Genomic DNA, 17,226 nt, shown 5'->3' on the forward strand with positions numbered 1-17,226 from the left:
ATTGATCCCCAGGGTCCTGGCCACACTCCTTTCTCATGTTGGTCTGAGCACATACACTGCATCTCGTTTGTTCCCTGACCAACAGGAACTTGGCATGAACCCCACTCCATATGCTTCAAATTATTTGATACTCATTATAACCTCCCTCCCTAGTGTTCTCTCAAAATCTCAAGCTAACCATCCTGAGAGCCCCTTGGTGCCCATGTGAGAAGGAAGAGCCCGATTCATTAGCAGTGACTACCTACCCTGTCCGTGCCCACAGCTAATGGCCAGGCATCTTGTGGGAAGAGGCCTCAGATGGTTTATTGACCAAGTGAGTTAACACAGTCCAGATGCCAACCACAATGGCTTTGGGGGAAACTTCAGAGGTAGCCGTCCATTTCCAAGAAACGCCCTGGAGATATCTCAGGAACGTTCTCATGGGAGTGAGAAGTGCAATGGTTCTTAGACTTTTCGTCCTAGGACCTCCTCTCCCCCACAGGCTGTCATTCCTGCACCCATTCCTCCAAGGTCAAATTCTGGGCACTGGAGTCTCGGAATCAGTCTCCAGCACCTTCCACCCTCTGGCTGTGTTTATCGAGTTGGAGCTTCTCTTCAAACCTCCACCTTTTCATGATAAAATAACGTAAAAAACAGCTCTGTAATGGAGAGTGTGTTCTTTCCTTGGCAGGTTCGACACCAGTGAACAACAGAAGAACCATGTCACCTTCAGAGGAAGCTGCCCCTCTTTCTTCTTCCTCATTGTTTTCTTCTTCATCTTCTCCTCCATCTTTGTCTTCAGGCGGTGTCCCAGGGAATGTCCTGGATGGCTTCTCCCCACCTCAGGTAAATGCCCCTTGGGGCCCTGCCCCGGTGTTAGGAAGGTGAGCTGCCTGTGCCCCTCCTACCCCCGCCCTTAACTCTGGATTCTTAGCAGTCTGAGGTCCCCCAAGTGCAAAGCCAGGGCCAAGAAATGCCCACCCAGGCCTTTTTCACTTGTGCCCTTCATGAAAGCTCATCCATCCTGCTCCTTCTCAACCAGCCCCAGGGCACAGCCACTCACTCAGCAGACTCTGTGGGGCATGGACTCTGGGCAGGACTGTGGCATGCAGAGATGCTAGGACATCTGCTCTGCCCTTGAGGGCCTGGCAGAGAACGTTGAGGAGCTCACAGCTGACGGATGGCAGACACAGAACTGAGGCTGCCTTTGAGAGCAGCTGAGCCTCTTGGAGGTCCATCCCTCTTGAACAGAAAAGGACATCACTGAGATACTCAAGTTTGAACTGTATCCTTCAGTATGAGTTTATCAAGCCTCTGTTACCTGCCAGACCCTGGTCTGGGCTCTGGGAAGTAGAGTGCACAAGACAAATCAAGGTACGTGCTCTTGTCAAGCCCCTGTCGCATGACCTGCCCTTAGGCACCAGAGCTTTTAGCAGGGCACAGCCACTTCTAGAATGTCCCTATGTTCTTCCTTTGCCAAGGGGCCAAGTCCCTGCTCGCTACAAATGGCTACTTTCTCAGTGGTGCAAGGCATGAGTCAGTTCTAGAAGGGTCAGTGGAAAGTCCCAACGGCCATCTTTCTGCCACCACAGCTCCAGCCCAGAAGGGTAACTGTCTCTCCTTCACTTAATAGTCTCCAAGGAAGAAGCCTTGGCCTCTCGGTTGTTGGAGGAACACACCTATCTACGGGTGGAATGTTCCCTTAGTAGGAACCGTGGCTAAGTTCACCTTGGGGCATCTGGTCTGGCCACACATAGAGGCCAGGCCAGCTCTACCTGGCTGGCTGGCTGGCCCAGGAGCTGGTCAGTGCAGTCACCTTCCATTCTGGCTTCCGGCCCACCTAATCCAGCACCCAGCAAAGCCTTTGATCACTGCTGATACAGGGCTCCGGGCAGATCCCAGCAGGTCCCAAGGCAGCCACTTAGATAGAATAAAGAGTGGCCCTTTGAAATCATCCTAGGCAGAATTCTTTTTTACTTTGGGGTTTGGAGATCTGAAGCGAGGCAGGGAGGGGGACATGGGCGGAGAAATGCCTCCCCATATAAATAAATGCTGGGAATCCCTAAATACCCATTGATTTTGCCCATCTCCTCTAGGTGATAGATTACAACCTACCCTCGCAGGTCTCAAGAGGTCACTTCAGCCCTTCTACCCCAATCTTTCTGAGGCGCGCCAGAGCCCAGGCAGCACCCAAGGACATGCACCTGTATCTGCCTCATGACCAAGTGCTGGAGCGGGCGGAGTACTGCATGGTGAGGCCCCAGACACCCAGCCCTGCAGAGACGGCTTCTGATGGGTGTCAGGAAACAGAGTCCCTTCTTGGGGATGCCAGAAGCATCCACGGAGGCCCACACCCCACTGGAGGGAAGGACAGGTGCTTGCCAGACCAAGAGCTATCCCCCGGGGCTGGAGAGGACCCAGGAGAAAGGAAAACAGAATCTGGAAGGAGAGAGGAGGGTGGGTCACAGCTGACAGAGGGGAAGAGACTGGGCTTGAAGAAGTTAGTCCTCACCCCGGAGCAGAAGACAAAGCTGCTGGACTGGAATGACTCCCTCCCTGAGAGTGTGAGCCTGGAAGCTGGGGCACAACCTGCCCAGAAAAGTGCTGACAGTGGTCGACGAGGCCATGTGCTGAAACCAGTCAGCCCCTTGCTGCTCCCCTGGACAGCACGAGAGACCCCACCAGCCCAGGGAAAGGCTCAGGAGAAGACGGGGACCCCAGCTGAACGGGCTCCAGGGGAGCCAAGCGTCCCTCCACCCAAGTCCCCACTTCGGCTCATAGCAAATGCCATCCGAAGGTCCCTGGAGCCCCTCCTCCCCAGCTCCACCAAGCCAGAATCAAAGCCCTTGCCCACCACCCAGCCACACTCCTGCACTCGCTCGTTCAGCCTTCGAAAAACCAGCTCCGGTAAAGACTGCAGCCAGCAGTCCCCAGGGAGAGACATGGCACGCAGGACCTCAGCCTTCTTCTCCTGGGGCTCCCCACCCGCCAGGGCTGCCCAGCCTCCGCACCCTCGCCTTCCTGACCCTGCCCTCCGTACCCACAGTTTGCCCAACCGGCCATCCAAGGTGTTTCCTGCATTAGTGTCCCCATCCTGCCACAAGATGGAAGATGTCCCCACACTCCTTGAGAAAGTGAGTTTGCAGGAGACCTTCCCAGATGCTTCCAGGGTTCCAAAGAGGAAGATCTCACTCTTCTCCTCACTCAGACTCAAAGACAAATCTTTTGAGAGTTCCTTCCAAGAATCCAAACAAAGAAAGGACCTCCAGGACCTCTTTAGCATCGGCAGGGGCAAAGGGGAGCCCGTGGACAGTGCCCAGCCCCTGGAGAAGCTGGCACAGCCTTTCACTAGCACCTGCCTGGAGCAGAGAGTCCATCCTTCTCCAGACAAAGATGCAAGTAAGTGGCTCTTTCCTAACAAAAGTCTGCAGTTCGTGCTGGGCACTTAACCATTCTTACTGGACTAACAACGGGCATCTTTCCCTTTCTTTTGCTTCCCAAATTAAATTCTGACAAAAGTAGGAAAACTTGAATTTGAAAAACATGAAAAATTGGGGGAAAAATTGAATTTGAAATTACATTACAGAAAGTTTTGAAAGAGACAAAGAATCAACCATAATCTCACCACTTTCTCACTCATTATCCATGTATGGCAACGTTTACTAAGTTTTACCCCCAAAATTGTATTTTTCATTTTTTTAAGTTTATTTATTCATTTTGAGAGAGAGAGAGAGAGAGAGAGAGAGATTGAGAGAGAGAGAATGTACGCATGAGCAGGGGAGAGGGGCAGAGGGAGAGAATCTTAAACAGGCTCCATGCTCAGCACAGCCCAATGCGGGGCCCAATCCCATGAACTGTGAGATCATGACCCGAGCCTAAATCAAGAGTCAGATGCCCAGGTGCCACCCAGGTGCCCCCAAATTGTATTTTTTTAATCAACAATATAGCATAACTATTATGACAGTCACACATAGGCTACATAAATGCGATTTAATGGCAGTAGAATGTTATTAACATTAGTGGATATGTTACTTCATTAAATTATTTTTATCTAGAAAATAATAAAACTATTTTTTAAATTTTTTAAATTTTTAGATGTTTATTTATTTTTGAGAGGGAGAGAGAGACAGAGTGTGAGCAGGGGAAGGGCAGAGAGAGGGAAACACAGAATCTGAAGCAGGCTCTGGGCTCTGAGCTGTCAGCACAGAGCCCGACGCGGGGCTCGAACTCCTGAACCATGCGATCGTGACCTGAGCTGAAGTCAGACCCTTAACCAACTGAGCCCTATAGGTGTCCCCAAACTGTTTATTGTTTAAATTATGCCTATGAATATATTTATATTTTATATATGTGGTGTTGAACGAACATTTTTTATGCATATAGGTTTTCTTTCCTTTGAATTATTTTTTTAGGATAGGTTCCAAGAAATGAGATTACTGGATTAAAGATGCAAATTTTTTTTTCTTAACTTACACTAACATTGTTTCTTAACGTATGGATAAAGGATGCATGGGGCCTCTCTGTGTTATTTCTTACAACTGCATGTTGTCAGTTTCAATTAAACCGAGAGAAAGGTAGCAGTTTATATTCCACCACTAATGTATGAAGTACCTTTTCTGCCATACCGTCATCTGTATTGAGTCTCATATTTTAAAAATATTGCTGTTTTACTAGTCAAAATATGGTGCCTCTTTTAAACTTAGGTTTTTTATTACTATTTAAAAACAGTTATATATGTGGTTAACAATGGAAACCTAGGCTTTTTATATTTAAATCTGATTATAATTTTTAAATGATTGAATTAATTAATAAATTGGAAGAATCTGACAATGTGAAAATATATTTTTTAGAAAGTAACATATATTCTCTGTCCCGCTCCTCCTTGCCAAAGTTTTGGTATGTATCTTTAGAGACCGTTTAAACACATGATTTATTTTTTTTTAATTGTTGATATTTGGTTGATGGCTTTAAATAAACTGTGATTCTCCTGTCCCTATTCTTGAGCAACTTTGTTTTTATTTATTTATTTTTAACTTTTTTCTTTTTTTAACTTTTATTTTGGAACTTTAGTTTTCAAGCAAAAAATTAATTTCCTTCTTTGGTGCCTTAATCAGAAAGCTGTACAGATTAACAAGAGACTTTATTTTCAGCCAAGCTCAGGATAGGCACAAACAGGCTGGAGTTTAATTACACCCTGTATATCACATCGTAAACTTTAATGTGTTGTGCATTTTTTGATAGATAGTACATTCGTGTAGTTTAAAATAAAAGGGTATAAAATGCACAAAATAAATAGTCCTATCTCCCTTCCCTGTCCCTGAGCCATCCAGGTCCTATCCTTGATGACAGATGTTATCATCAACCTCTTAGGCATTCTTGCAGACAGAATTCATGCATATAAGAGTAATTTTATAAATAACAATATTTGTTTCTTTTTTTACGTTAAGGTAGTATGCTAGCGTATCGTACACACTTTGTATTATGCTTTTAATTTTATTTTAGAGATCATTGCATGTGGGCACATAAAGACCTTTCTCCTTTGTTTTATAGCTGCACAGGATCTCTGCACAGGTGTAGATGTGGATTTAGGTAGCCAGGCCCCCAGGATGGAAAGTCAATTGCAGATCTTTTGCTACTGCAAACAGTGCTGTTGTAATTAACAGAGAACTTAGGCCATTTGGCATATGTGGAGTAGTAGAGGTAGAAATACTGGAACGAAGGATATGTGAATCAGGGATTTTAATCGAGATTGCCAAATCCGCCATCAAAATGGTGCCAGTTCAGCAAAATATGAACGTGGTGTTTCGACACTTGCACTAACCAATGGGCTATCCGATTTTTTTTTAATCTTTACCAATGTGATAGGTGACTGAGTACCTTTTCAATTTAAAAAGTCATTTGTATTTCCTTTTCTATGACCTATTATCTCTTCTATCCAGTTTTCTGTTGTACTGTTGGTATTTTTCTTAATGATGTGAAGGGACTCTATTAAAAGAGAAATTTAGCCCTTTTGTTGTGACAGGAATTACAAATATTTTTTCCAGCCTCTTGCTTGTTTATGGTGGATTTTGTCACATAAAAGTTTTATTTTTATATCGTTGTTATAAGCAGTTTTTCATTTTATGGCTCCTAGCCTTTATATAATAGTTCAGAAAGCACTTCTTCCAAGTTTTAGAAAAGAATTTTCTTACAGTATCTTTTAGGTTTTCTTGTTTGTTTTTAATTTTTTACATTTAAATATTTATATCAAGAAACAGTCCTAATATAAAATGTGAGGTGTGGATCCAGCCCTGTTTTGGTTTTGTTTTGTCTTAAGCTGTCTCCCTGGTTATTCTAAAATAATTTAGTGACTAATCCATCTTTTCTCTTATGTGAAATGATGTATTTGTCATGTATCAAATTCCTGTACTTGGATGGATTTCCCTATGTGTCAGTACCACACTGTTTTAATTATTTTACTTTATATATTTATACCCTTTTAAATTTATGTATGTACTGTCAGATAGGAACAGTATTCCATGATTGATCCTCTCTTTCAAAATTTCCTGGCTCTTCTTCCTTGTTTGATATTCTATCTGAACTTAGCCTCAGCTTGTGTATGTACAAAAAAAGATCCTATGAGTATTTTCATGGCATTAAGTTTACAAACTAAGTTGTCAAGAATTCACAACCTTATGATATAAATTGCCTTTCCATTTGCTCTCTGTTTTATGACACCGCCCCCAGAATATTTTAAACCTTACATCATACAGGTCTTGCATATTTATTAAGTTTATTATAATGTATTCGTTTTTATTATTGCTAGTGTAAATAAGATCTTTTGATATATCTTTCTACTATTGTTTGTATATCTGAAATGTATTGACTTCCTTATAAATACTTTTTGCCCATCCATTGTGCTGCCTTCTACTTGCTTGTGAAAGCTTTCCAGTGGCTTCTCCTGGGTCCTCCCTGAATATGCAATCCCAACATCTGTAAATAATGATAATTTTACCTCTTGTTTACAAGACGTATACCTCTAATTTATTTTGTTTCCTTAGTTTCTTTGGTTTCTAGAATCTCCAGAACAGTATTAACTAAAAGTGGTGATAATGGTTTCCTTATGACATTCCTAACCTTAATGAGAATGCACCTCATTAAGGAGAATGTTTTCCCATCTAAGCATGATGCTTGCTTCTGGGTTGACTGGGATATATTTAAACACTTCAAGGAAATTGCCATCTAACCCTACTTTACTGAAAGTATCTTAAATCGTGAATGGTTGTTGAATTTTATCAAATGATGCTCAGCACCCTTCAAGATAATTGTATGATTTTATTTTCTCCATAGTTTGATTAATACTATGAATTATGTAATAGATTCACTGATATTGAACCATCCTTATATTGCTAAAATGAATACCACTTGGTCATGACATCTTATTATTTTAATATAACTGTTCTGTTTGTTAGTATTTTATTTAAGATTTTTGTGTTAAATTCATTCAGAAGATTGGTCTTTACTTCATTTATTTCACATTTAGATGACTTTTGTATATGCTGATTACAATAAGTGGGGGCCAGTGTGTTTTCCTGATTTATTTATCACGGAGAGCTCTTTCATTTACATTCACTGAGAAATGGTATGACTTCCTTGGCTTGGAACAGAATGAGAAGGTAGAGAATGGAATTAGGTTAAGGCTGACCAGCCTTAGAAATAGTGCCTGGGCCCGTCTTATGGAAGAGTTTGTCTTTCTCTCAGGTGTTCTCAGGTCAATATCCTAAGAATGCAAAGATTTTCCCTACCCTATGAGATTAGGCTCAGATTAGTTTCCTTTTACTACTTTTTAAATTTATTTATTTCTTAATAAAGGAATTTATTATTCCTTTCATTTCCCTGTCCAACCCACCAATCACACACATACACACTGACATTGCTCTCTCCACAGTTAACCTGTGGGTACGCTCCCATGCAATGGAGAAAAAGAACCGTATCATAACTGAAAATGAGAAACTTTCAAAACGTATTCAAATGGACATACCTCAAACTTACGATCACTTGAATAAATCGGCTGAAATTTAATTTTTCTCTTTTCCACAAAACTTTCTGGGTTCATTGATAATATACATAAACTTCTCAGGGTCCTTGAATTACTTAGGGGCATAAACTGATTTCAAGCACTTCCCGGTGCCAATTTTATACAAACAATTTTGAATGCGAGTTATCATTCTCGTATATAATTAAAGCACCCCGAGAACCTCCTTTTTCTTTTTGCATTAAATCTTTATTGTAGGATAAAATATACACATTAAAGTACACAACTAACGAATTTTTGCAAAGTGCACATTTGCTTAAATACGCCTGAGATTAAGATCTAGAAAATCACCAGCACTCAGAAGCCTCAGTCATGCTTCTTCCCACATACATGTGACACCCAACAAAAGTGCTTACCATCTGACTTCGATCATCTCGGATTGCTTCTGCAGTTTTTTGACTTTATAAACGTTGAATCATTCAGTATTGTGGTAGGCAGGACTCTCAGAGGGCCCATGCTTTCTGCCCTGCAGATCTCATCTTCCTGAGTATGGTGGGAACGTGAACATGATGGATCTCACTCCTGTGATTAGGTTACCAGAGTTTGTGAATGTAATTAAGTTCTAAACCAATTGACTTTGGGTTAATCAAAAGGGAGATTATCCTGGGTAGCCCTAACCTAATTGGAGGAGCCCTTAATAAGGAGGGGGCCCTTCCTGAAACTCACTGGGTGAGAAAGATAGGATCCTGCTGGCCTGGAAAAAGTCAACTGTCATACTATGGGAGGCCCTACGGACAGCGGGCCTCTGAGAGTGAAGATGGGCCTCCAGCAGACAGCCAGCGAGAAAACGGGCCCCATCTCCTATGACCACCAGGAACTGGATGCTTCCAACAACCTGAATGAGCTGGGAGAGAACTCTGAGCTGCAGATGAGACCCCCGCGTGGCAGACACATCAATCGCGACTTTGTGAGACACCCAACAAGAGCATCCAGTTGAGCCGTGCCTGCCTCCACTTTTGGACTATACGACTGTGACATAATAAATGGGTATCATCATAGGTGCCGAATCTGAGTTCATTGCTTCCACAACAACAGAAAATACAAGTATGTATTGTGCCTGGCTTCTTCCGTTAAACATTATTGGCGGGGGCGGGGCGGGGGGGGGGATGTGGGCAGGGTTCAATATTGTTGTAGGCAGCAGTGGTTCATTCTTTACATTGTTACCTTTTATTCCCTTGTGTGAATATGCCAGGATCGTGCATTCTGAAGCTGGGCATTTAGGTGTTCTCAGTTGCTTTTATTGTGAATAATGCTGCTTTGAGCATTCTTATACCTATCACTTGTGTTGGCTATTGTCAAAGATGAACAAAGCCAGATGCCATGAAAGGTGTTAAGGACAGATTTTAACTGATAATACACTATTGCAGCAGAAGAGAGAGTCCAACATGAAGTGAACTCACCTTTGAACTTTACATAGGTGGCTGGGTGTTCTACAGGGTGATTGAGGGAATAGGGAGGGGCTGAGCAAAGGCTCAGTAGAGTCAAGGAAGTGAAGAATTATAAAGGTTTGGTCGGCATAAATGCTGAATAGGCTAGTTGTGTGTGTTAGCTGGCAATTATTGAAGTTAGGATTCTATCTTCCCATAGAGACTGGGAGACAGAGGTCCTATCCTTCCTGATGATTACCTTTCAAAGGACTGGCTTTCAGGTTCTTGAGAAAGACATTCTTGAGTGGTAGGAGATTCATATACATCTCAAGGGGACCAAGGACTGTAAGGAAGGGCAGTCAGAGCCCTATCAGCAGGTGCTGACTAGAACAAACACTAAATTGCTTTGTCAGTCAGCCTTGAGTTTTCTCAGGTAGGTACTTTAAGGAGGGCTAGGGTTATCTTAGGGATGTGACCTTGAGTTGTTAGAAACTGTTAGTGTTCAAGTCTTTTCGCATAGGAAGAAGTGGGTGGGCTAAATAATTTATGTTGAGAGTCTATATTTTTTATAGACTATAAAAAGTTGAGGCCTAGCCAAGAAGAAGCTTGCCCAGAGTTTGTTCAAAGAGAGAAGCTTTATCAGGGAACGCCTGGGAGTGGATTTGATGCGTGGTAGGGTAGGCATGTAGGTGGTTTGCGTTAGAAGATACCGTCAGACAGTTTTCCAAAGTGGTTGTACGAGTGTTTATACATTCCAGTAGGAAATGAGAGCTACCCTTGACCTACATCCTTGCCAACACTTGACAGTCTCAGTTTTGTTTTATGTTTTGCTCTCACCATGTTTATGAAAGGTATCTCATTGTTTTAATTTGCATTTACCTGATAATGTTGCACTACTTTTGACATTTTCTCTCTCTCTTTTTTAAAGTTCACTTATTTACTTTGAGAGAGAGCAAGAAAGAGCACATGAGCAGGGGAGGAGCAGAGAGAGAGAGGGAGAGAGAGAATCCCAAGCAGGCTCTGTGCTGAAACTGACATGGGGCTCGATCTCACAAACTGTGGGATCATGACCTGAGCAGAAATCAAGAGTCAGGCGCTTAACCAACTGAGCTACCCAGGCATCCCTTATTCAGATATTCTCTTGTATGAAATCTCTATTCAGACCTTTTTGCCCAGACCTCTTGCATAGATGGTCCTTTCCTTATTAAGTTGTAATCTGTGTAGATTCTGGATACAAGTCCTCTGTCAGATACATGTGTTATGAGTATCTTCTCTCCCTCTTAGGCTCACTTTTTCACTCTTTAAAAAAAAAAAAAAAAACGGAGGAGGGTCAGAGAGAGAGAGGGAGACACAGAATCTGAAACAGGCTCCAGGCTCTGAGCTGTCAGCACAGAGCCGGACGCGGGGCTCGAACTCACGGACCGTGAGATCATGACCTGAGCCGAAATCGGACGCTCAACCGACTGAGCCACTCAGGCACCCCTCACTTTTTCACTCTTAAAGGTATCTATTAATAAACAGAAGTATTTATTCTAATGAAGCCAAATTTATCAATAGTTTCCTTTATTGTTGGTTTCTGCATCTTGTTGATGAAATCTTTCCCTATTCTGAAGTCATAAAGATGCTCTATTTTACTTTCTAGAACTGTGCCGTCCAATATGGCAGCCACTACTGCACACTTCAGATATGGTTATTATGAGTGAGGACTGCATTTTTTATTTTATTTCATGTTAATAAATTTAAATTTAAAAACTGAAACAATGCAAAATATTCTTCTAGTAAACACAACGTTTTGCTTTTTGAATTACATTTTACTTTAACCATTAAAATTTTATCACCTAAACAGGAATGTTCTTTTTTTACAGAAAAATTTTTTTAATGTTTGTTTATTTTTGAGAGAGAGAGACAGAGTGCAAGCAGGGGAGGCACAGAGAGAGAGGGAGACAGAGAATCTAAAGCAGGCTCCAGGCTCTGAGCTGTCAGCACAGAGCCCAATGTGGGGCTTGAACTCACGAACCATGAGATCATGACCTGAGCCAAAGTCAGGCCCTTAACCAACTGAGCCACACAGGCACCCCTAGCCAGGAATGTTCTGTAAGTATAAAACATGTGCCAGATTCTGAAGACTTAGTATGAATGCAATAATGTAAAATATCTCAGTAATTTCTATATTGACCACATGTTGAAATGATAATATTTTTGATATTTGGGGCTACATAAAATACATGATTAAGACTAATTGCATCTGTTTCTTTTCATTTTTTAATGTGGCTAATGGAAAATTTTAAGCTACATGTACAGCTCATATATTTCTTTTGGACAACAGTTATAAAAGTTTTATTCTTCTACCTTTTGCAATTTAGTCTAGTACCAAAGCAGGATAGATATTTGTGTATTCTGTGAGGTAGAGTGAAGGTTTGTTGGTTGTTTTTTTTCTTCTTGTTTTTCTTGATTCAGCAGCATTTATTTTAATTTTTTTTTTTCAACGTTTATTTATTTTTGGGACAGAGAGACAGAGCATGAACGGGGGAGGGGCAGAGAGAGAGGGAGACACAGAATCGGAAACAGGCTCCAGGCTCCGAGCCATCAGCCCAGAGCCTGACGCGGGGCTCGAACTCCCGGACCGCGAGATCGTGACCTGGCTGAAGTCAGACGCTTAACCCACTGCGCCACCCAGGCGCCCCTAGCAGCATTTATTTTAAAAGGCCATCCTTCTCCTCCATTTCATTGCTGTGACTTCTGTCATAAATTAGGCAGGTCTGTTTTGGGCCTTCTATCCTGTTCCACTGGTTGATTTGTCCTTGCACCTCAGTCAGGAAGTGGTTTTATAATAAGTCTTCATAGCCTGGAATAGACCCTCCACTTTGTTCTTCTTCAAGACTGTCTTGGCTATTCTTGGCGTTTTGTATTTCCATGTGACTTACTGAATCAATCAATCATTTTCCACAAAAATATTTTCTGAACATTCGACTGGGATCACATTGAATCTATAGATCAATTTGGAGACAATTAACATCTTTGCATGTTGAGTCTTCAAAGCCACGGACATGACATATCCTTGAGGTGTTCTTCAATTTCTTCCCGTGTTTTGTGATTGTAGAGATCTTGCACAATTTTCATTAGATATATTCCCTAGTATTAGATTTTTTGGTGCAGTTATAAATGATACAGTCTTGGGGCGCCTGGGTGGCGCAGTCGGTTAAGCGTCCGACTTCAGCCAGGTCACGATCTCGCGGTCCGGGAGTTCGAGCCCCGCGTCGGGCTCTGGGCTGACGGCTCAGAGCCTGGAGCCTGTTTCCGATTCTGTGTCTCCCTCTCTCTCTGCCCCTCCCCCGTTCATGCTCTGTCTCTCTCTGTCCCAAAAATAAATAAACGTTGAAAAAAAAAATTCTTTAAAAAAAAATAATAAAATAAATGATACAGTCTTTAATTGATTAATTTACAGATATTTGGTAACTTTAGAATATTGAGTCTTCTGATCTAAGAATATACAATAGTCCTCTATTTAGCCAGAGTTCCTAAAATTCTAGATATAAATCCTTCATCAGATATGTGTTTGCAAATATTTTCTCCTAGTTGATGGATTATCTTTTTATTATCATCACAGCATCTTCCAAAGAATGGAAGTTTTTAGTTTGATGAAGTCACCTTTATTAATTCTTTTATAATTTGAGTATTATTTAAGAAATCTCTGCTACATCTAAAGTCACTGAGAATTTCTCCTGGGTTTTCTCCCAGAAGCTTTACAGTTTTTAGCTTTCAGGCTTGGATCTACAATCCAATTCTAATTAATTTTTTATAGTGAATTGAAGTCAAGTTTTTTGGCCTGTAGATATCCAATTGTCAGCACCCCTTGTTAAAAAGACTATTCTTTCTCTCATCGAGTTATTCTGGCACCTCTACAGATAACCTGTTGACTATATATGTGTAGGTATCACTCTGTCCTCTTTAATCTGTCCGTTGATCTACATGTTTAGCCTTACACTAATAACATGTGCTCTTGGTAACTGTGGCTTCACCTGAAAACAGGTAGTGGGAGTCCTGCAGTTTTGTTCTTAAATATTATTTTGGCCCCTCTAGGTCTTTTGTGTTTCCATATAAACTTTAGAATGAGCTTGTCAGTTTCTACCAAATAAGCCCATTAGAATTTGGATTGATATTGTTTTTCGTTTATAAATCAGTTTGGGAAGAATTGACAACTGAGTTTCTGTCTGTGACAATGGGATCTCTCTCAATTTATCTAGGTTTTCCTTAATTTCTCCTAGAAAAGGCCATTAGTGTGCAGTGTGTAGTTCTGCATATTTTTTATTGAATGTGTCCCTTCAGTGTTTCATTTTTTTGTTGTTGCTATTATAAATGGAATGGCTTTCTTAATTTTTATTTTCTGTTGGTCATTGTTGATATATAGAAACACAATGGACTTTTTATATTGTCCTTGCTAAACTCACTTATTATTCGAGGAGCTTTTTAATGGGATTTTCTATATAGATAATCATGTTGTCTATAAATACAGTTTGACATCTTCCTTTCCAGTTTTTATACCTTTTATTTAAATTTCTTGCCTTGTTTTTCTGCCTGGGACTGCCTATGCAATTGTTAAGAATGTACATCATTGTCTCTCCCCACCCCCCCCCCCATAACGGAAGGATTATATTTCACTGCTGAATATATTGTTTGCTGTAGATTTTTAAGGCAGGTACTTTATATTAAAGAAAATTCCATCTTTCCTTAGCTTACTATGACTTTTTATCATGAATAATGGATAAATGTAATCAAATGCTTTTTTACATCAATGGAGATAATTTTTTTTTTTACTTTAATGAATAATGTGCTGAATTACATTGACTGATTTTTTTTAATGTTTCTTTATTTTGAGGGGGGGGCATGGAGAGAGAGAGAGAATCCCAGAAAGGTTCTGCACTGTCAGCACAGAGCCTGGCTCCGTGCTAGATCTCATGAACCTGTGAGATCATGACCTGAACCAAAATCAAAAGTCAAACACTTAACTGACTAAACCACCCAGGTGTCCCGTTGATTGACTTTGTTATAGAGATTTGAAAATGTCACACCATTATTGTGTTCTTGGAGTAAACTCAACTTGGTCATAATGTATTGTGTATTTTTATGTATCACTGTATTGGATTTGCTAACTATTTTTAGTAGTTTTGCAGCCATGCTCATGAGAGTTATTGGTCTGAAGTTTCCCTTTCTTGCAATATCCTTGTCAGGTTTTGGATTTTATCCTAGCCTTGTAACACAAGTTGGGAAGTGTTCCATCTTTTTCTGTTCTCTGGAAGAGGGTTTGTATTTTTTTTTCAACACTGGTGTTATTTTCTCTTTAAATATTTGAGCACAAATGAAGTCATCTAGCCTAGCACTTTCTCTGTAGGGTGGTTTTTAACTGTGGAGTTAGTTTCTTTAATAGATATGTAAGTATTCAGATTTTCTATTTCTTCTTATGTCAGTTCTGGTAAGTCATGTTTTTCTTTTTTTTATTTTTATTTTTATTTATTTATTTTTTTTCAATATATGAAATTTATTGTCAAATTGGTTTCCATACAACACCCAGTGCTCATCCCAAAAGGTGCCCTCCTCAATACCCATCACCCACCTCCCCTCCCTCCCACCCCCCATCAACCCTCAGTTTGTTCTCAGTTTTTAAGAGTCTCTTATGCTTTTGCTCTCTCCCACTCTAACCTCTTTTTTTTTTCCTTCCTCTTCCCCATGGGTTTCTGTTAAGTTTCTCAGGATCCACATAAGAGTGAAAACATATGGTATCTGTCTTTCTGTGTATGGCTTATTTCACTTGGCATCACACTCTCCAGTTCCATCCACATTGCTACAAAGGGCCATATTTCATTCTTTCTCATTGCCATGTAGTACTCCATTGTGTATATAAACCACAATTTCTTTATCCATTCATCAGTTGATGGACATTTAGGCTCTTTCCATAATTTGGCTATTGTTGAGAGTGCTGCTATAAACATTGGGGTACAAGTGCCCCTATGCATCAGCACTCCTGTATCCCTTGGGTAAATTCCTAGCAGTGCTATTGCTGGGTAAGTCATGTTTTTCAATGATTTTTCCATTTTATCTAAATTTTCAAACTTATTGTCATATGATCATTTGTATAATGGCTTCCTTGAATACTCTGTAGGGCTTTTCATCCTCAATATTGGCTATTTGTGTTTTCTGTCTCTTTTTTGTTAATCATTCTTCTTAGAAATCATCAATGTTATGTCTTTTAAAACAACCAAATTTTTGCTTCATTTATTTTCTATTTTATTTCTGCTTCATTTTTATTGTCTCTCGTAATCTATTCTTATCTTGATTATTTTCTTCCTTTTAGTTTCTTTAGGTTCAGTCAGTGGTTCTTTTTCTAACTTCTTGAAATAGATCATAGGGCATTAACTCTCAACTTTTCTTTTGCACAGTGTGTGCATTTAAAGCTCTAAATTTCCCTCAAATCACTACTTTAGCTACATCCTAGTTTATGTTGTTATGCCATATTCTTATCCCATCAGCTTAAATTTATGTTTATTTCTTCTTTGGTCTGAATGTTCTCAGAAAAGTTCTAATCATGTTGAGATTTTATAGTTATATTTTATATTATTGATTTTTAGCTTAATCTCACTATGTCAGAAGACATACTTTGATGACCTTAGTCCTTTGAAATTTGTTGATACTTTCTATGTTCACCAACCCAGGAGCCCCTGGATCCTGTACTTTAGAGATTTTTATGGAGGCTTTTTCACATAGGCATGATTGATTATTAATTTATTTTCCAGTCCCTTCCCTGTCTCTGGAGGATCAGGGGTAGAACTGTAAGTTCCAAGCTCTGGTCACAGCTTGGTCTCTCTAATGACCAGCCATCCTCCAGGAGCTCACCAAGAGTCACCTCATTAGAACAAAAGGTGCTCCTATCACCAGAAGTTTCAAGGGACTTAGAAACTACTCAGGAATGACAACAGTTTCGGGATCTCTGTGTCAGGAACGGGAGTCAAAGACCAGATATGGGTGGGAATGGGGGACAGAGACCAAATTATGTATTTCTTCTTAGCTCACAGTATCCTATATTAAATAGCCAATTATCTTTTAAAGAAATTAAATTTACCATTCCAGAAATGGCTCTTCATAGAGACATTCTAAGCCATTCATGGGTCTTCATTCCATGTGCTATATTCCTTCTGCTACAGAACTTCTTTTAACATTTTTTAATTGTATATCTTCTAACAACAAATTATCCTAGCTTTTCTTTTTCTGGAAAAAAAAAAAAGCCTTTATTTTTTTCTTCATTTTGAATGGATCATTTCACTGGATATAAAATTACAAATTGACAGACTTTTCTTTCAACATTTTAGTGATCTTTCATTGTCTCTTGTCTATTTAGATTCCAATGAGATGCCCATGGACATTCTTAACTTAGTTTCTCTGTGGGTAATATATCAGTTTTCTTTGTCTGCTTTTAAGATTTTATCTGCATCTCTGGTTTTCAGCAATTTTATTAGCATGAGCCTTGCTATGATTTTCTTTATGTTGACCTTGCTTATGGTTTACTGAGCTTCTTGGAACTGTGGATTTACAACTTGCATTAAATTTGTGTGGTTTTCAACAATATTACATCAATGACTTTTTCCATTTCTATCTCCCGCTATCTCCTTCTGGCACTCCATCCATATGTATTTTAGACCCCTTAATATTATCTCACAGATCACTGAGGTTCAGTTTTTCAGTCTGTTTTTTTCTCTGTGTTTCATGTTGGATGGTTTCTACTGCTGTAATTTAATTTCACCATTTTCCTCTGCA

At 40.3% G+C, this 17,226-nt stretch overlaps 1 protein-coding gene across 2 annotated transcripts in view; it reads left to right on the forward strand.

Annotated features, from left to right (window-relative positions):
* LOC115524485 (F-actin-monooxygenase MICAL2) overlaps window positions 1-17,226 on the forward strand; it is a 223,772-nt gene that overhangs the window by 168,415 nt on the left and 38,131 nt on the right. For both annotated transcript variants that reach the window (XM_030330799.1, XM_030330800.1), the window contains 2 exons: window positions 671-825; window positions 2,076-3,378. In XM_030330799.1, the coding sequence (XP_030186659.1) occupies window positions 671-825; window positions 2,076-3,378 (1,458 nt within the window). The remainder of the gene's footprint in view (window positions 1-670; window positions 826-2,075; window positions 3,379-17,226) is intronic.

Source organism: Lynx canadensis, chromosome D1 (assembly GCF_007474595.2).
Source record: "Lynx canadensis isolate LIC74 chromosome D1, mLynCan4.pri.v2, whole genome shotgun sequence".
NCBI classification, from domain to species: domain Eukaryota; kingdom Metazoa; phylum Chordata; class Mammalia; order Carnivora; family Felidae; genus Lynx; species Lynx canadensis.